General features: G+C 41.1%; 1 protein-coding gene and 1 long non-coding RNA gene across 5 annotated transcripts in view; one reads left to right on the top strand and one right to left on the bottom strand.

Moving 5' to 3' along the window:
- Positions 1-15553, bottom strand: part of msrb3 (methionine sulfoxide reductase B3) — a 117777-nt gene extending 102224 nt beyond the window's left edge. The window contains exon 1 of one of the 4 annotated variants that reach the window (XM_078567957.1): positions 15279-15553. In XM_078567957.1, the coding sequence (XP_078424083.1) occupies positions 15279-15360 (82 nt within the window). In that variant the 5' untranslated portion in view covers positions 15361-15553. Of the gene's footprint in view, positions 1-15169 lie in introns of all 4 variants that reach the window. The other 3 variants (XM_078567956.1, XM_078567958.1, XM_078567959.1) reach the window with 3 other exon arrangements.
- On the top strand, positions 15552-18823 carry LOC144696550 (uncharacterized). Its single transcript, XR_013580191.1, has 3 exons — positions 15552-15773; positions 17575-17874; positions 18663-18823. It is a non-coding gene; the product is annotated as an uncharacterized LOC144696550 (long non-coding RNA).
- Positions 18824-21425: the final 2602 nt, after the last annotated feature.

Below are 21425 nucleotides of genomic sequence, written 5' to 3'. Positions count from 1 at the left end.
CCCAAAAATGGGAAGGTTGGAGTTGTTTCAGTGATTTTAGAATAAAAAGAATTTTTAAAAAATAAAAAGAAACCTGAAACAAGAATCACACCTGCCCAGTTCCAGTTTTAACAGAGGCAGAACAACTCACGAGAAGAGAATCGTTCATTTAAATATTACGATGAGGCTGCATGCCTTTATTTTAATGGTCATTCTATTTTTGAAGCACAGGTCTGGCCTCAGAAAGCTTAATATATTATAGGAGATGAAGGGGCTGACAACATGAACTAAGTGTTTTTACAGCACTGCTTGTGGGTCATACAACAGGCTTACCAGTAAACAGCACCCCCTTCCCTCCCATGATCTGACTATTCCACCCATGCCTCTGACCACCATCAGGCACCCCCCTGACCACCAATGCAATTCAACCCAACCAACATCAGAATCCCATGGACCACCATCAGATCCTCATCTCACCACCACCACCCACTTCCACCTGTGCCCACAATCTCTCTTGTGAAGCAGGCTTTCCACCCAAAAGGCCTCTAACCTGTCAAACAGGCTGGGAACCCACTTAAAGGAGCCCTGCTATAAAATTCTGCAGGACATTCGGGAAACACATTCTTCTGGGGTTCCCTGATTTCACAACCAAGCCCCCCCACCCTGCACAGAACCTGCCTCCAGGTAAAAAGTCAGGCCATTATCTCTAGATTGTTTCCCGAATTGCTTGTAACCTTAAATTAATCAGACCTTAAACAGCAATGATTTGAAATTCAGCAAACCGAGTGTCATATCTTTCTTAAAACTATAACACTGGTGTGTGCAGTGTATAATTAAGGAAGTTTTTTTTTAAGGCCCTCCTTACCCTGTTGACAGGACATCAAACCTTGTCATTCACTACTTACTTCTAGTTTCCAACCTTTTCAATGTAGCACTCTTAAGCACAGCACTGGGGATAATGTAATCAATATTCTAGTCACGTTAAAAAAAGTTTAATTGTATATTAATTTTTAGATAGAAATGTGAGGCAATGGGCTCAGGGGCAAAAAGGTTGCTTTCAACCTCATATTCATGCCATCACTAAGACCACCTCCATGACTCGAGTTCACCCATCTCAGCTCATCAGCTGCTGAAACCCTCATACATTACTACCTCTAGACTTGACTATTCCAATGCACTCCTGGCTGGTCTCCCACATTCTACTCTCTATAAACTTGAGGTCATCCAAGTTTACCTGTCTGCTGCCTGTGTCAGCAAGTCCCGTTCCTCTATTGCCCCTGTGCTCGCTGACCTACATTGGGTCCCTGTAGGTAAGGTCTTAATTTAAAAATTATTATCCTCGTTTTCAAATCCCCACATAGCCTCACCCTTCCCTATCTCTGTAATCTCCTCCAGCCTCACAAACCTCCAAGATATCTGCACTTCGCTAATTCTGGCCTCTTGCACATCTCAATTTTAATTGCTCCACCACCATTGACCATGTCTTCAGCTGCCAAGGCCCAAGTTCTGGAATTCCCTCCCTACACCTCTCCGCTCTTTATCTCCTTTAAGACATTTCTTAAAACACGCCTCTTTGACCAAGCTTGTGACCTAATATCTCCTTCTGCGGCTTGGTGTCATACTTTGTTTTACAATGCTCCTGTCAAGCTCCTTGGGACGTTTCATTCTGTTAAAAGCGCTATGTAAATGTAAGTTGTTGATTTAAAAGGCCTCTCACACAGTAAGTTATTTGGACTCCTAAAGATCAAGTCAAAGCCAATTCATTTACTGTTCCAGATGGAAAAAAATGTTTTCGGAGTTTAAAAACTTGTGTTTATATAGGCCTGAATTTTCACTCCCGAGGCAGGTAGCTTTGAGTTGGGAAATTTCCTACCTCAGGAGAAACGCCCCCACAGCCTGAATTGGAAGTCAGGCCCACAGCCTCTGGAATGAGTGTGGAGGCTGCCAGGTGTGGAGGCGGGTTGGACGGAAGGGCTGCCTCTGTGGTCCGGAACTTTGTTGAAGTTATTTAAAGATTAAAATAAAAACAGCCCCCCAGCCCTCATCCCTCCACACACACCCCATGCCCCATCCATGTCAACCTATGCTGCCTCATGCCCCCCCATCCCCCCATGGTCCCTCATACCCCCATGTCAACCCATGCCCTCTACCCATTCCTCGTGGCCCCTCATACCCCCTATTCCCCCACAGTCTCATTGCCCTTTATAGCTATGCTAACTTAGTGCCAACCTATGCCAACCCATGCCCCCACCTGCCACCCTTTGCTCTTACCCTCTCCATGCCAACTCATTTAGTATCCTTTGACAGTTCCAAAGAGTTTATGCATTTTTTACGCACAATCATGTTTGCTTTTAACAATCCCAAGGGGTGCCTTACCTCTCCCAAAGATGTCCCAGGACCTTGTCTAACCAAATGAATCCACCAAGTTCAGACCTGCTCTTACCTGGTCTAATCTGCACATGTCAGGTTTCACACTCCTGGCCTACCAAAATCCCACTTCAGCAGAGACAGCTGGTGATTTAAATGGCCAGCTGCCTATGTAAACCACGCATGTGTGAACCCTGGCCCGACTCCAGTCCCACCCCCATCAGCACAGGAAATGCCATGTTCTGGAGTGGAACTTAGTTCTGGCCATTTTCGGGATTTTTGCCATGGCGGAGAGCCTCTCCATTGTAGCAAAAATCTGGGCCTGCACATCTACACAGAAGAGACAATCAATGCTTTTAAATTGACTTTTGGTATCCCTGCTAACAAAATCAACTGTAATTTCCCTTAATCATAACACCCAAAACAGGAAATCAGAATGGCCTCACAAGGATCAAGGTAAAGGAATGCAAGGGGTGTAATGAATAGAGTCAGGTGTTCTACTCTATTCATAACACACTTAACATTCCTTCCCCTTTCACCCTAGAGGCCATATTAACTTCCTGTTATAATGCTGTGGACAAAATAGCTTGGTGCCTCAAACGTGTCTAGTTTCAAGTTGTCAAGCTGTGATGTGACTTCATGCACATAAGCATAGTCATTTTTAAGATGTAGCTAGCTAGGTGTTCACATTCACACAAAAAAGGTGGCTTCCAAGCCAATGTAAAGAATACTATGTTTAGCTCCTAATTTAAGCATTTCTTCAGTGGGCTCCAAAAACAGTTCCCTACCATTGTTGTGTAGCTGCCTAACATAGGGAGATTATAAAGTTATAGAGAATAGAACGTCACTTAAAAATGTAACTTAATCTGGAATTATTCCTGATGCGGTCTGTTATATCCTACCACAACAAGGTATAAGTTCTGTACTTTTTAAATGGAGTTCCATCATTATAATTTAAATATGGGCAGGCTGAGCTAATTATACCTGCATCTCTCCATACGCTTGCAGTCTACCCCTATTTTCTTACAACTGTTTAGCAGCAAACTCACAGCTGCATTGTGTGCCTTTTTTAAGCAGCAGACACAATAGATTCAATAGTTACATCATTCACTACAAATTATTGAGGTTCTAATGGAGTGCATTAGGATTTTATATATGAAGACATCAGTTCCTTATCAAAGTAACCTTTGTTTAAAGCAAAGCATCACAAGAAAGGATAACAAAATGAAGTACACGTACTGTAAAATTATACTGTAGTCATTATTCTTCAAATTTTTTTATGTTAAAAAAAGGACACAGAAATACTTCAACCATGTCCAAAGAAAAAAAAAATGCCTTGCATTTGTATAGCACCTTTCACCACATCAGGCCATATCCAGGCGCTTTATAGCCAATGAAGTAGTCTTGAAGCGTAGTCACAGTTGTCATATAGGAAACACAGCATCCAATTTGTGCACAGCAAGCTCTCATTAACAACAATGTGATAATGACCACATAATTTGTTTTTAGTAATGTTGATTCGCTATTAACAGCGTTTGCCAATGAAGGTCACAGCATTTATAAAGTCCTCAACGAGCGGTGGAGGTTCCCAGATCAATTTTTGAAGTGGAAGCTATTTTATCTGAAAGCATTCTCAAATTAAACTGTAGAAATCTGAAATAAACACAATATTCCTCTACATACATACAAACATATGAATTAGGAGCAAGAGCAGGGCATTCAGACCAGCCTGCTCTGCCATTCAATATTTCATGGCTGATCTGATTATGACCTAACTCCACATTCCACCTACCCCCGATAACCTTTGACTCCCTTGTTAGTCAAGAATCTATCTAACTCTGCCTTAAAAATATTAATTGACCCTGCCCTCCACTGCTCTCCGGGGAAGAGATTTCCGAAGACTCACAACGCTTTCAGAAAAAAATTCTTCTCATCTCCATCTTAAATGAGAGACCCCTTATTTTCAAACTGTGTCCCCTAGTTCTAGTTCAGTCCCCTCAGGATTTTATGTGTTTCAGTAAGATGACCTCTCATTCTTCTAAACTTCAATGGATACAGGTCAAACCTGTCCAACTTTTACTCATAATACAACCTCCTCATCCCAGTTGAGTGAACCTTCCCTGAACTGCTTCTAAGGCAATTATATCCTTTTTAAATAAGGAGACCAAAATACCAAAACTGTATACAGTACTCAAGATGTGGTCTCACCAATGCCGTCTACAACTGCAGCAAAACATTCCTACTTCTATATTCCATTTCCCTTGCAATAAATAACAGCATTCCGTTTGCCTTCCTAATCATTTGTTGTACCTGCATACTAACTTTTTGAGATTCATGTACCAGATACCCAGATCCCTCTGTACCTCAGAGTTCTGCAATCTCGCTCCATTTAAATAATATGCTGCGTTTCTATTTTTCCTGCCAAAGTGGATACATTTTTATTTTTTCACATCATATTTCATCTGCCAAATTTTTTTCCATGCACTTAACCTGTGTTTTCCTTGGCAGACTCCTTATGCCTTCTTCACAACTTACTTTCCTGCCTATCCTTGTGTCATCAGCAAATTTAGCAAACATACATTCTGTCCCTTCATTCAAGTCATTGATCCAAATTGTAAATAGTTGAGGCCCCAGCGCTGATCCCTGTAACACTCCACTCATCGCATCTTGCCAACCCAAAAATAGCTCATTTATGCCTACTCTCCATTTCCTGTTAGCTAACCAATTTTCTATCCTTGCGACTATGTTACCCCCTAAACCATGAGCTCTTATTTTGCATAGTAACCTTGGATGTGGTACCTTGTCAAATGCCTTCTGAAAATCTCTTTATCCACATTATTTCTTACTTCCACAAAGAACTCGGATAAATTAGTCAAATGTGGTTTCCCTTTCACAAAACCATGTTGACTTTGCCTGATTGCAGAGATTTTCTAAATGCCCTGCTATAAACTCCTTAATAATAGATTCCAGCAATTTCCTATGACAGATGTTAAGCTAACTTGCCTGTAGTCTCCTGCTTTCTATCTCCATCCTTTCTTGAGTAGAGGAGTCACATTTGCTAGTTTCCAATCTGATGAGACCTTTCCAGAATCTAGGGAATTTTGGGAAATTAAACCAATGCATCTACTATCTTAGCAGCCACTTCTTTTAAAACTCTAGGCTGAAGTCCATCAAGACCTGAGGACTTGTCAGCTTTTAGTTCTAATAATTTTAGTATACTTTCCTAAGTGATTGTAACTGTTTTAAGATCCCCCCCCCTCCCTTTCACCTCCTGATTCACAATTATTTCTGGGATGTTATTTGTATCCTCTACAGTGAAAACACCTGAAATTCACCCACCATTTCCTTATTTTCCATTATTAATTCCCTCACCTGACTCTCTAGAGGACCAAAACTCACTTTGCTTACTCTTTTCCTTTTTAAGTACCCATAGAAACCCTTGCTATCTTTTTTTATATTTCTAGCTAGTTTTTTCTCACAGTTTAATTCCCCCCTTCTTATTAATCTTTTAGTCATTATTTGCTGTTCTTTATATTCTGTCCAATCTTCTGACCTGCCACTCATCTTTGCAGAATTGTATGCTTTTTCTTTCAATATGATACTATCTTTAACTTCCTGATTGAGCCACAGATGTTGCATCCTTCCCCTAGAGTCTTTCTTTCTCACTGGAATGTATCTTTTCTGAATATTCTGAAGTATCTCCTTAAATATCTGCAACTGCATCTCTACTGACCTATTCCTTAACCTAATTTCCCAGTTCATCTTAGCCAGCTCTGTCTTCGTTCCCTTATAACTGCCCTTATTTGAGATCAAAACACTAGTCTTATCCCCACACCTTTCTCCCTCAAATTAAATGTGAAATTCAACCATATTATGATCACTGCTATCTAGGGGCACCTTCACTATGAGGTCATTAATTAATCTTGTCTCATTGCCCTATACCAGACTTGCCCTGGGAGTCCTCAACAACAACTCTGGACCCCATGAAGTCTCATGGCACCAGGTCAAACATGAAAACCTCCTGCTGATTACCACGTACCACCCTCCATCAGCTGATGAATCAGTACTCCCCCATGTTGAACACCACTTGGAGGAAGCACAGGGGATGGCAAGGGCACTGAACGTACTCTGGGTGGGGGACTTCAATGTCCATCACTAAGAGTGGCTAGGTAGCACCATGACTGACCAAGCTGGCCAAGTCCTAAAGGACATAAATGCTAGACTGGGTCTGCAGCAGGTGGTGAGGGAACCAACAAGAGTGAAAAACATACTTGGCCTCATCCTCACCAACCTGCCTGCCGCAGATGCATCTGTCCATGACAGTATTGGTAGGGGTAACCACCGGACAGTCATTATGGAGACAAAGTCCCACCTTCACATTGGGGATATCCTCTATCATATTGTGTGGCACTACCACTGTGCAAAATTGGATAGATTTCAAACAGATCTAGCAACTCAAGACTGGGCATCCATGAGGCACTGTGGGCCATCAGCAGCAGCAGAATTGTACTCGAACACAATCTGTAATCTCATAGCCCAGCATATCCCCCACTCTACCATTACCATCAAGCCAGGGGATCAAACTGGTTCAATGAAAGAGTGCAGGAGGGCATGCCAGGAGCAGCACCAGACATACCTAAAAATGAGGTGTCAACTTGGTGAAACTATAACACAGGACTACTTGTGTGCCAAACAGCATAAGCAGCAAGTGCTAGACAGGGCTAAGCGTTCCCACAAACAACGGATGAGATCTAAGCTCTGCTTAGATGATGCCACATCCAGTCGTAAATGGTGGAGGACAATTAAACAACTCACTGGAGGAGGAGACTCCACATATATCCCCATCCTCAATGATGGAGGAGCCCAGCACATCAGTGCAAAAGATAAAGCTGAAGCATTTGCTACAATCTTCAACCAGAAGTGCCAAATGGATGATCCATCTCGGTCTCCTCCGGAGATCCTCAGTTTCACAGATGCCAGTCTTCAGCCAATTCGATTCACTCCACATGATATCAAGAAACAGCTGAAGGCACTGGATACTGCAAAGGCTATGGGCCCTGACAATATTCCGGCAACGGTACTGAAGAATTGTGCTCCTGAACTTTCGCGCCCCTAGCCAAGCTATTCTAGTACAGCTACAACACTGGCATCTACCCAGCTATGTGGAAAATTGCCCAGGTATGCCCTGTACACAAAAAGCAGGACAAATCCAATCTGCCCAATTACCACCACATCAGACTACTCTCCATCATCAGTAAAGTAATGGAAGGCGTCATCAATAGTGCTATCAAGTGGCACTTGCTTAGCAATAACCTGCTCACAGACGCCCAGTTTGGGTTCTGCCAAGGCCATTCAGCTCCTGACGTCATTACAGCCTTGGTTCAAACATGGACAAAGGAGCTGAACACCCGAGGTGAGGTGAGAGTGACTGCCCTTGACATCAAGGCAGCATTTGACCGAGTGTGGCATCAAGAAGCCCTAGCAAAACTGGAGTCAATGGGAATCAAAGGGAAGACTGTCCACTAGTTTGAGTCATACCTAGCACAAAGGAAGGTGGTTGTGATTGTTGTAGGTCAGTCATCTCAGCTCCAAGACATCACTGCAGGAGCTCCTCAGGGTAGTGTCCTCTGCCCAACCATCTTCAGCTGCTTCATCAATGACCTTCCTTCCATTGTAAGATCAGGAGTGGGGATGTTCGCTGATGATTGCACAATGTTCAGCACCATTCGCAACTCCTCAGATACTGAAGCAGTCCAAGTCCAAATGCAGCAAGACCTGGACAATACCCAGGCTTGGGCTGACAAGCACTATGTTCAGCACCATTCGCAACTCCTCAGTTACTGAAGCAGTCCATGTCCAAATGCAGCAAGACCTGGACAATGCCCAGGCTTGGGCTGACAAGTGACAAGTAACATTCATGCCACACACGTGTCAGGCAAAGACCATCTCCAACAAGAGAGAATCCAACCATCGCCCCTTGATGTTCAATTGCATTACCATCACTGAATCCCCCACTATCAACATCCTGGGGGCTACCATTGACCAGAAACTGAACTGGACTAGCCATATAGATACTGTGGCTACAAGAGCAGGCCAGAGGCTAGGAATCCTGCAGCAAATAACTCATCTCCTGACTCCCCAAAGCCTGTCTGCCAATTACAAGGCACAAGTCAGGAGTATGATGGAATACTCTTCACTTGCCTGGATGAGTGCAGCTCCCATAACACTCAAGCAACTTGACACCATCCAGGACAAAGCAGCCTGCTTGATTGGCACCGCAATCACAAACATTCACTCCTCCACCACTGACGCACAGTAGCAGAAGTGTGTACCATCTACAAGATGCACTGCAGGAATTTACCAAGGCTCCTCAGACAGCACCTGCCAAACCCACAGCCTCTACCATCTAGAAGGACAAGGGCAGCAGATAGATGGGAACACCACCACCTGGAAGTTCCCCTTCAAATCACTCATCATCCTGACTTGGAAATATATCGACGTTCCTTCACTGTCGCTGGGTCAAAATCCTGGAACTCCCTTCCTAACAGCACTGTGGGTGTACCTACACCACAGGGACTGCAGCAGTTCAAGAAGGCAGCTCACCACCAGCTCTCAAAGGCAACTAAATTCCGGCCCAGCCAGCGAAGCCCACATCCCATGAATGAATACAAAACATAAGTTGAAAAACTTAAAAGTAGCTTTCCTGTTTGAAATGAGGAGACATCAAATTTTCTTTTGTATTATGCCAGAGATTTTGCTTGAAAATGTGCTACATGTAAGACTGAACTTTGGCAGAGAACATCCCACACCTCCCAACAGTGTGTCACAGATTGTAAGTTATTAGACATTGTAAAAAAAAAAAATTCGTTAAAGTTTTACTTCTGTAAGATTGAAATCATTGTTTGTCCTGTTTTAGCAAATATGCAACGCTGATGGAGCTTCCAATGCCGCAATAATTTAAAATTAGAAACTTTATTTGGTATATTTGGCTCATAAAAGATTAACAACAGAACGAGCACAAGACCGTTCCAGCTGACATGTAGGCGTAACCTGGCTCATTCAAAGTGAATCATCTGTGATAAAAATTGTTGAAGGAATTCCCTACACATGGCATGCCAAAGCTCTAAGCATCAGCAGGGACTGCCTTCATACTAATTGAGCTGATGTTTTTATTATTATTAGTGAACCTAGGCTAGCAGATAACTTTGAATGCCTTATTTCCTTTAGTGGATCTCTGCTCTACCACAACTATCATATGTTCTCACTATACTTATCAACTCAAAAGAATGAGGGAAGCAAAATCCAAGTGTCAAAAAACAATAGCTGAGCGTGTCTCTTCAGTATCCTTCTACATCAATCACTATATCTTTTAAAAATAATGCTTAAACAGATTCACATTTTAGCCTATTTCAGATGATGAGCAAACTGAAAAGTCAATCTAATAGTTTTATGAAGTGACATCCTACGTTTTTGGAGACAGCCCCCAGAAATTCTTTGATGAAACAGTAGTCAACAGTTACAAGGCAATACAAAGGCAGTTTTGTTACTCATTTTGTTTTAAATGTTGGCAACTGGTGAGAATAAATTTTGAATACTCTCCAGTGACTGCAAGTGCCAGGCTGAACATCAAAGACAAACTATTATAATTCAGCAATTACCAAGTTTCCTATTAGGAACTATTCAGAAACGAAAAGGCCATTCAATGTCTCGAACCTGATCCGCCAATCAGTTAAATCATGATCAATCTGTATCTTAACTCAATTTATTCATCTTGGTTCCATGATCGTTAATGCTCTTGCCAAACAAAAGATATCAAACTCAGTTTTGAAATTTTCAATTGCCCACGCCTCAATAGCTTTTTGGAGAAGAGAGTTCCAGGTTACCGCTGCCCTTTGTGTGAAGAAGAGCTTTCTGACATTTAAAGTGCTCCCTTTTTAAAAAAAAAATAGAAACAGAAAATGTTGGAAATACTCAGAGGGCAGGATGCATCTGTGGAGAGAGAAACAGAGCTAACATTTCAGGTCGATAACCTATCATCAGAGCTGGAAAAAGTTAGAGGTGTAACTGTCTTTAAACAAGAACAGAAGAAGGTCTGTGATAGAGTGAAAGACAAGAGATATTAAATGACCACAGAGATGCAAGGCAAAGTGGGGGTGAAAATGGGACATGTAAAGAACAAAAGATGTGTCTGGAGGAAGTGTTAATGGGAAAATGCCGAATCATTACAAACATTTTGAAAGCTCTTTATGGTAACCTCATGCATGGTTGAATTGGTAGCAAATTTTCACTGCCAAAGTGGCTAAAATAATTATGGCCAACTGGGCAATGTATTGAAGAACAACTAACATCCACTAAACTATACCCAACAATGCAGGAACTGCCTTCAAGAGAAAATTGACAAGAAATCAGAATAGAGATTTACAGTATGTCACAAATAAGAACAGAAAATGCTGGAAATAGTATGTCAAGCAGCATCAGTGGAGAGAGAAACATTTCGGGTTGATAACGTTTCATCAAAACTGAAAAAAGGTTAGCAATGAAACATTTTTAGGCAAGTATAGAATCAGGGGATGGAGTTGAGGAGAGAACAAACAGGAAGGTTTATGTATAAAAGGTGTGAAGGAGAGGCAGGAAAGATTAAACGATGAAAGGGATGATGGTGCAAATGCAGATGGGTGTTGGGGCAAGCAAAGAATCAAAGTTGGGTCTAGAGGAGGTGCAAATAGGAATAGCAGAATCAGTACCAACAGCTGCTGTCCAAAAAAAATGGGGACAGGGATTATTATCTGAAATTGTTGAACTGTTGCGTCCAGAAGGCTCTAAAATGCCTGATCAAAAGATGAGGTGCTGTTTCTCGAGCTAACCTTCAGCTTCATTAGAACAATGTAGGAGACTGAGGACAGGGAAGTCAGAGAGGGAGTGGGGCGAAGAATTAAAACGACAGGGTCATGCTTGTAAGCTGAATGAAGGTGTTTTGCAAAGCAGTTAGCCAATATGCATTTGGTTTTACCAGAGTAGAGGGACCACATTGTGAGAAGTGAATATAGTTTACTAAATTGAAGTACAAATAAGGCACTGTTTCACCTGGCAAGGAGTCTGTGGGGCCCTGGACAGTGGGAAGGGGGGTAAAGGACAGGACCATCATCTCTTCTGTCATTTAATCTCACCTACTTTCCTCCCTATCGCAGGCCTTCCCTTCTGTTCCATCCTCCCCTTTCCTCCATCCTTTTCCCTGCCTCTGGGCTTGCTTAAAACCCAGGGCATCCCCCAACATTTTTCTAGTTCTGATGAAATATCACAATCCTAAAATGTTAACTTTCTTTCTCTCTCTGCAGAAGCTGCCCGACATGCTGAGTATTTCCAGCATTTTCCGATTTTATTTCAGATTTCCAGCATCCACAGTATTTTGCTTTTGTATTAGTCCTTTTTTTAAAAAAAACTTCTGCTGATTGCTCAGTGGGTCAGTATGTCCCAAATTGATCCTATGTCATATAAATCGGGAAGGTCCCAATAGATGTTGAGTTAGTTGATCTCATCAAGGCTGTCAATGATGGTGGTCTGATTTGCCTTGGCAATCCCAAGCTCGAGAAGGGCGGGAGAAAAGGACACTTAAAAAAAAAGATTCCTGCTTTCATTCTATTATTGGTGCTGAAATTTGAGTGTACTTGGATATTCAGTGAAGACAGAATGGAGTTTACCAGTGATGTACCTATCACGCAATTAAATGGCCTACTGCTAATTTATTCTCTAGTCTTGCACGGAACAAATTACCTGGGATTGTGAGCGGATACCAAGCACAAGTTGTTATCCTCTGGAATTTTTGGGGGATAATAGTTTTATTTTATTATAAAAGAGGAAGAACAGGGGCCGTGTTCAACTGTAATGGAACGAACAGCAGCTCTGCTCTCCCAGGGGCTCCTGCCCTCACCATTTTGTGCTTCCCCATTGGTCCTGCTTTCCCCCCTCTACTGTTTTTGTATTTGCTCTCGCTGGGTCCTGCTCTTTCCAGACTCTTGTCGAGAATTGACAGATTTTGCAGTGAAGAGCTAGCACCCCCATCTCACTGACACCTGTAAGTAAAAACTTGTTGTCTTAAAAGCTCTGCTGAAACACTCTTCACATGCGCTCATAATTTGAATTTAATAATTTATCTGGGGGATGGGGAAGCAGTCCATGATCACTAATTCATCTGAAAAAGGGTCCTTCGCCTAAAAAGTTTAAGAACTATTCTCAGCAGTGAAACGTTAAAAACTCACGTCTGTCAGCAACCCTCTTTATAATTTTAAATTTTATTTTATACTGTGAATTTACATATGTCATATGGTTCTGTACATCTAGTTTTAAATACTACTTCACAATACTCAACATGAAGTCCTCAAAGTAAAGCATGTCGTAAAAGTTGTAATAATTTAGCATTCAAAGGGATGATAAAATATACTGTACAGAAGACAGCTTTTCAGAAGCTTAAACAGATGTTAAAGCAAGAAATGACACATTTTGGTTGGTGGCAAATGTTCACCAATGTCAGTAAACTATCAGAAAGTTAGTTTTAAAAAAGTGAAATATCATCGCACCTTTTTCAGCTTGTTTCACACTTCCTTCATAAACTTTAGTGTTAACATTAATAGTACTTAGAACATTGGTGCCAATCCTTTCTGGGGAGAAAGAAAAATTGCACAGAAACCCATAGACTTCTTAGCCAATATTCTTAATTTATAGCCTCAAACTGCCCATACCACTATTACCAGCAGTATTTCATCCAAGTGTTTAACAGCTCAAGATACTCTCCACACGCAACTCAAGTTTGGAAGGACAAAAGCTATAATTGTGCTGCTGGATGTTTTCAGCTAATGTGTACATAATATGAAAATTTCACTCATTCATCATTACATTTCACTGATACCCTAGTGACAACACCGAAATTCAATCTAACCTGCAGTACAGTGCTCATTGATCCAAAATATAATAGGTGTACAGTATTGGGGTTATTTTGCAAGCTTATGCTCCCAGCATGGTGCCCGAATACAAGAGACAAGCCGATTCTATGACCTGTGTAGCAAGACTCCACACCAGAAATCTCACCTTGTAAAACTACCTTTAAAATTCATCAAATTTATTTGAACCCTCATGAACATATATTTCAATGGTAAAGCCTTTGGTACTTTTAAAAGAAAACAGTTAAAAGGATCTTTTTCTTTTCCTACTTCTAAGCAGGTTTTGAACATTTTTGTTGGTGCCTACAACATGGCAGAACCTGGCAGGAGAAATTACAGAATCCAACAGCGCAAGTAACTACACTTGCATCTCAGTAACCTCACTTGATATCATTGTCACATGTGCCACCCAAGCCAGGAAGGTCTAACATTTAATATCCAGACTAACCTTAAGTGGAAAGTGGGAGCACAGTTATTGGCTTTAGCAAACCTAGACACAATAAAAATGACACAAGCCACCAAAAAGGACTCCTTTTTCACATCACTATCAATTGAAGCCTGCTGGACATACATATTTATAGACTTGAGGCATGGAAGATGTTAAGCTTGCTGTGATGCCCCATGCAGTAGCTGAACAGCGTGCAGCCATTGACTGCAGACTATTCAACTGTGATGCAGGGCATTAGATTATGAATTGTCACTTGGGCAAGATATTGGAAGGTCATCACTACTCATGAAACCATATCCCACCACTGACATCAGAAAAAGAGGGAGAGAAAATTAGATGGGGGGGGAAACAAATACTGTCATTATCCCATTATCAACATAGTATACTATTGAATGATAGAACAAACAGAAACTGGAAGAAAAAACATCCATTAATCATATTTTTTTTAAAAATCTGATGTCAAAATGTTTAAAGTGAAACATCTCTAAGTAGCAATATGTCAGCATTATATGCAGCTGAATAAACTTTTAAAATGAAAAAAGTGGAGGTCAACTCTTATACTAACTTTCAAAATTCTGAGTTTGTGTTGGACTAAGGAAAGCAGCTTTCAGCCCTTAGTCTTTCTCCCAGGTTTAGGTAACACTATGTAGGCTGAGACAGGATGGATGAATTTGTAACTGGCTGAGTGAGACATGCATCTGTCCCATCTACTGACAATTTCAGCTTTTATCTACTTAACTAAGATTTTGGATTTCGCCTTTTGAGAGCATAATTCGGTTTAACTTCAAATGACAATTATACTTCTAATGGGAGGGGAAAATCTTTGCCCACAATTTGACAGAGGTAACAATCATTTGAACATAATCCAGCATTGGGGTGCAGTGTGCTCTGTTGCTGAGCTACTGGGTATGACTGCTGTTATATATATTAAAAAAAACGACAGGTCTTGGGTTTAGGAAGCTTTCATGTTAGCATTCAGCTAAAGATAGACACAACAGGCTCTGCAAAACCTCTGTTAATATCTGCCTCTGAGGATGACATCAAGTTTCAGCTTTGTCATATTTTTTTTTTGGGGGTGGAGATTTTTAATGGCTTGAAGCAACAACAAAAAAAAAAGCGACCTTCTGCATCTCATCAAGTTCATTGCGCAGTTCATCCTCTGCACTGGCAGCATCCGAGCAAGAAACGTCAGTGGGAGCCATGGGATGAGGGAGAGCAAATGAGCTCCAGCACTAGGCCTGTCAGAACTCCTCAAACTGCGGAGGGAAAAGATTTACCGGGGAGGCAAAAGAAAAATCGGAAACAAAACGACAAGTCACCCAGCTCCGAAAATTAAAAACAAAACTTAGTTGTGAGGTGGGGAGAGAGAGAGAGGGAGAGAGAGAAAGCGCCCGGGTCCGGACATTTGCTCACATTCCTTTTGTCGGCTCGTTTTGTTTACCTTCTCAACTCCCCGAGCAACCCTCAGTTAATAAGATTGTCCAGGAGCCGCCAACGCGCTTGCACCACAGACCAATTTGTTTCGAGTGTTTATCTCGCGGGGCCCTTACCTGGCGCCTGCCCTGCAAACAAGGTCAAAAGCAGGAGAATAATGTCAAATGGATGAAGACGGCCGGCCCCGCTCCGAGTCATTGGCTTCTCCCTCTCAGCTACTCTTGTTGGTTAGATAATACATCAAGAAGCACTGTGGGAAATTCCTCTGCCCTACAACTCCAAATATGACCATTGGACACAGGCCACCGCTAATGGCCCTGTTATTTGCCAACGTTTTTTGGCTGAATGTGTTGTGAGAGAAAAATATTTGTGGTTATACTTTCTCTGTATCTCATATATGGAGAGAGAGAGAGAGTGTGTTTGGCTGAAGAGGAGAGGCTCTGGTATAAAAAAAATAGTTTGATTCATTTGATTGCAGGCAAAATGAAAAAGGAAATCTTCTGAGGCTTATCTGATATATGTATTTCTTCTTGTTGTTGGGCCTGATTGAAATTTATTTTTTTTGATCAAATTACTCCAGTCGTACGTATGCTTTTATAAACTTTGGCAAGGTAAATAAAGTTAAAGGGAAAACAGACGAATTTTCAATTCATTGGTGAATTTTCAATTCCTGAAATAGCCAGTCTGAGAGTTCAATTTTGATGGTGTTGCAATGGATACTGTGGCAATGTGTTTTTGTAGGGCAGTGTTAAGCTTTTAAACATATTTAAAAATTGTATAACAATTTGCCTTGGTATAGCGTCCTTAACATTAAATAACCCAAGGTGCTTCACAGGAGTGTAACAGGCAAGAATTAACAATGTGCCAAAGAAGGCGATATTAGGACAGGTGACCAAAAGATTGGTCAAAGAGATAGATTTTAAGAAGCATCATAAAGGTGGAGAGAAACGTGGATCAGTACAGAGGTTTGGGGAGGAAATTCCAGAGCCTAGGGCCTCGACAGCTGACGGCTAGGTAAAAAAAAGTTGGGAATGCATAAGGCGCAAGAGCAGTAGGATCACAAAGTTCTCAGTGGTTTGTAGAGCTGGAGGAGGCTACAGAATAGAGAAAGATGAGACCATGGAGGGATTTGAACATAAGTATATGAATTTAAAAATTGAGGCATTGGTGCCAGTGCATGTCAGAAAGCATGTGGATAATGGGTGTATGAGGCTTGATGTGAATTAGGATACAGGCAGCAGTGTTTTGGAAGAGCTCATGTTTATCATATTTAACAAATTTACTAGAGTTCTTTGAGGGTGAAACAAACAGGGTGGATAAAGGGGAACCAGTAGATGTAGTGTATTTGGATTTCCAAAAGGCATTCAATAGGATGCCACATGAAAGATTACTGCACAAGATGAGAGGATAAGGTGTTGGGGGTGATATATTAGCATGGATAGAGGACTAGCTAACAGGAAACAGAGAGTCAGGATAAATCAGTCATTTTCAGGCTGGTAAATTGTAAATAGAGGAGTGCCACAGGGATCAATGCTGGGGCCTCAACTATTTACAATCTATATTAATGACTTGGATGAAGGGGCTGACTGAATTGTAGCCAAATTTGCAGACAACATGAAGATAGGTAGGGAAAGCAAGTTGTGAGGAGGATACAAAGAGTCTGCAAAGGGATATAGATAGGCTAAGTGAGTGGGAAAAAATCTGGCAAGTGCATCTCCTTGTACATGAATCACAAAAAGTCAGCATGCAGATGTAGCAAGTAATTAAGAAGGCAAACAGAATGTTGGCCTTTACTGCAAGGGGAATGGAATATAAAAGTAGGGAAGTCTTGCTACAACTGTACAGGGCATTGGTGAGACCATTAGTAGAGTATTGTGTGCAATTTTGGTCACCTTACTTAAGGACTTGCATTGGAGGCAGATCAGATAAGATTCACTAGGCTGATTCCTGGGATAAAGGGATTGTCTTATGAGGAAAAGTTGAGCAAGTTGCGTGTATACTTATTGGAGTTTAGAAGAATGAGAGGTGATCTTATTGAAACATAGGGGGCTTGACAGGGTGGATGCTGAGAGGATGTTTTCTCTTGTGGGGGAATCTAGAACTAAAGGGATATTGTTTAAAAATAGGGGGTCTCCCATTTAAGAAGGAGATGAGGAGGAATTTCTTCTCTCTGAGGGTCGTTAGTGGAATTCTCTCCCCCAGTCAGCAGTGGAGGCTGGGTCATTGAATATATTCAAGGCTGAGCTAGACAGATTTTTAATCTACAAGGGAGTCAAAGGTTATGGAAGACACGCAGGAAAGTGGAGTTAAGGCCACAGTCATATCAGCCTTGATCTTATTGACTAGCAGAACAAGCTCGAGGGGCCATATGGTCTACTGCTGCTCCTATTTCTTATGTTTTTATGTACACAGGGTGAAAGGTAGGAGACCAGAAAGATATGCATACTGACTTCCTCGAATTATTCTGGATGCATATCAGGGGCAAACTGCTCAAATTAAACCTGGTACTATTGCTTTTTGAGCCACTGATCAGATGCTATCAGGGACTAACTGCTATTGCCAGTGGATAAGTGTGACGTTATCCATTTTGGTCGGAAGAATAAAAAGGCGACTTATTATTTAAATGGAGAGAAACTTCAGAATGCTTCAGTGCAGTGGGACCTGGGAGTCCTCGTGCATGAATCGCTGAAAGTTAGTATGCAGGTACAGCAGGTAATAAAGAAGGCAAATGGAATTTTGGCATTTATTGCTAAAGGAATAGAAGATAAAAAAGGGAAGTGTTGTTGCAACTGTACAAGGCATTGGTGAGACCGCACCTGGAGTACTGTGCACAGTTTTGGGCCCCATACTTGAGGAAGGATGTAGTTGCACTGAAGGCGGTTCAGAGGAGGTTCACTAGATTGGTTCCAGAGATGCAGGGCTTGTCTTATGAGGAGAGATTGAGCAGTTTAGGCCTATACTCGCTAGAGTTTTGAAGGATGAGAGGAGATCTAATTGAGGTATATAAGATGCTAAAGGGGTTAGGCAAAGTAGATGTGGAGCGGATGTTTCCCCTTGTGGGGCATTCTAGAATGAGAGGCCATAGTTTTAGGCTAAGGGGTGGTAGATTTAAATCAGAGATGAGGAGGAATTACTTTTCTCAAAGGGTCTTGAATCTGTGAAATTCACTACCTCAGAGAGCAGTGGATGCCGAGTCACTGAATAAATTTAAGGAGGAGATAGACAGGTTTTTAATTAGTAACAGGTTGAAAGGTTATGGGGAGAGAGCGGGAAATTGGAGTTGAAGCCGAAATGAGATCAGCCATGATCGTATTGAATGGTGGGGCAGGCTCGAGGGGCTGAATTGCCTACTCCTGATCCTAGTTCTTACGTTCTTATTGCCAAGACAGGTCTTTTTTTACATTTAGAATAAAAGATTGCTTTGCAGCTTTAGTACTTGTAGAAAGTTCATTTCACTTCAGATGAAGCTGTATTCATGACTGTGGATCCGTTTTTTGCAGGATGGCTTTTTTGGAGGAGGACAAGCAGCAACAACCACAAGTTCCCTTGCCTGCTAGTGTAAAAAAAATGACCCAACCATCTTCAAAGCCACCACAAACTGGCTCCCTGCCAAAGGACAGGAATGTTTCTTCCATCTGTCAGTGCAATTGCTCCGTCCAATGCTTTAATAAAATAATTCCTCCTCTTAGTCTCACACATCAGTATAAACTAACATTTATTTTTCCTGTTCAACTATACTAAAAATACACAAATCCAACAATTATTGAGTTTTAACTACACTTTATTGTTAAAAATAAGCATCTCCATGACCATCTACTGTTTATCACTGCACTTCCCTCTTCTTCCAGGCTGATGTTTTGGGTGCATGTCTGCACATCCTGGTTCTGCTTCTAAGTGAATTTTCATTGAAAACAGATGTAGAGTGACTTCAACTGTGTCTCTGATACATGAGGCTGGGAAGGTGGTCCACAATTTCATCAAGCACAGGTCACAAATGGTCCGTCTGCAGACTGTGAACTCTATGCTACTGTAGATACGACCCAGTCAAGCTGCCTTCAGGACTTTGGGCAGTTGTGATGTGGGTCATTGACTTTTTTTGAAGAGCTGCAACAATATATGACATATAATCCAAAGTTCAATTGTCCTGTTATTTGTTTCCACATATCCTATCCGACTTTGACACATTTGTCCATGGAGTAGGGTATAGGACAGCCCTCCATCACTTTACAGCTTCCAGCAACACATCAATGTTCTTGTTATCAAACTATGGCCTTGCATTTGGTCTTGTAGCATGCAATGCTTTCAGAGAACTAGTAAAACACTATCAAAGAGATGGATCTTGAAAAGCAAGAACAGATACATTCCAGGAAATACTTCAGCTCACAATGCATTTAAACCATTTAAAAGAAACACTTTCAACAGCAATACATTTAAAGATTTTAGAACAAGCAGGACAAACTTTGACCTTCACTTATTTGCTTCCATGAATGTCAGGGCCACAAAACTATCAATGAGTAGGAGTTTCTTGCCTGGAACTGATGTTTTAAGAGCCTCCCTTAATCATCGTCCTGCCTTTAAGGTAAGAATTGTTCTTGGGTTTCTTGTCACTAGTGGACCTTCCACCAATTGTGTTTCTCCAAATGCACCCAAACTCTACCCTTATCATGCAGCTGGGAACATATTGGAAATTCACCTAGTATTTCAGCCCCACAGGTCCTGTAATTCACATTGCGCCCAGTCAGTGTGGGAGATGAAGATTGACCCTTCATTCTCTTCTGGTTCACAGGATCACCATTGGAATTTGTTATGAATTCCATAAAAGCCACATGCATTTCACAATTTTTCAACCTTCACAAAACCCATAATCCTAACTGGAGCCAGGGAGCAAATGCCCTTAAAAGGTCATTTTGATAATGGATGGCTCAATTAGTACATGGGATTACAACATATCTTAGCAGAGGAAAATATTTCTAATGTGCACATTGCTCTCCTAATGAGGAATTGCCCAATTTTTTGTTTTAATCAGCACCTTTTTTTAACTTAATATAATCCAGGTGCTTTGATGGGAATGGGAAACTTCCATCGCATTATAGGCCTTGAAATGATAGATTGCCTTGTTGGCAACTAATGCTGCTTAAGTGATTAAGGGATGATGAACTGAGTGCCGCCTGATGATGTATGAAAAAAATTTGAACTGTAAAATGCTACAGAAGGATAGGAAGGTGGAGCTGAACAGACTCACTAATCTGTGTTTAATTTTATTATCTTTGTGAACCAACAAACTCCTTTTAATTGCGTTCAAATCAGGGCAGGGTTTGTTCACACACTACTCAGCAGTCTAACATGATCATGGATCTGATTATTTTTTAATTTAACCCAGATAGAATCTGTCTGACAACCACAGTCAATGAAAAAAAACCATGCTATTTTTTGGCAGTAGCGGTCTCCATTTTTTCTACCTCTATCTCTTCTAAGAATGTTGTCAGGAATATTTAATTCCAAGTCTTGCCTGAAGCTCTTTCCATCAGGGCTACCACATTGTATCCCTGCATTCTAAGTAGGGCCTCTAGTATCCAACCTTTGGAGTAAAAATTATACTCTGTGCTCTCGGCACACACTGGAAGAATAAATCAGGAAATTGTGCACCATCAGCTTGTGATTTTGAATTAGTTTGTTTGAGCCAAAGTTTTACTTTTTCGAAAGAAGAGATGGTTGCTCTCTATCACTGTTGCCAATTGCCAGTTTGTTGGTTTAATAATCTATAGTACTGTGTAAAACCTCAATCAACATATATAGAAAAGCAAAAAAAAGCCTTCAATATTTCTGTTAAAATTTTAAAAATGGATAACAACAATTGGTTTAATATGGTGATCGACTAATGAACGGAATGTCTCATAATCCATTCATATTATTTTAGCGATCTTAGTTGAACATTTTTACTAACAGACACAGCCCCAAATCCCACTTCACTCCCAACAGCAGAACGTTAATAGAGTGAATGCCTTCTGTTAACCAAAAAGATAATTTTCCATAAAGTTCAAAATACTGACTTTAACATATAATGCAGATTAAAGCAATTCATTACATAAACTGAAGTATTTTTTCTTTTTCAGTGCACAACCATTTGTGTTCCTTGACTCTGTAAGTATGCTAAAGTTAAGAATGCTTTGGCAAGATTCCAATTGAGCACAGCAAACAATGATTCACAATAAATATTTTTCCCTCTGTGATTGCCCGTGGAGATTAATTGGGCCATATCAACA

This window comes from Cetorhinus maximus, chromosome 22, assembly GCF_964194155.1.
Source record: "Cetorhinus maximus chromosome 22, sCetMax3.hap1.1, whole genome shotgun sequence".
Classification (NCBI taxonomy): Eukaryota; Metazoa; Chordata; class Chondrichthyes; order Lamniformes; family Cetorhinidae; genus Cetorhinus; species Cetorhinus maximus.
Note: the sequence above shows the minus strand (reverse complement) of the source record. Positions and strands in the feature narration are given on the sequence as shown.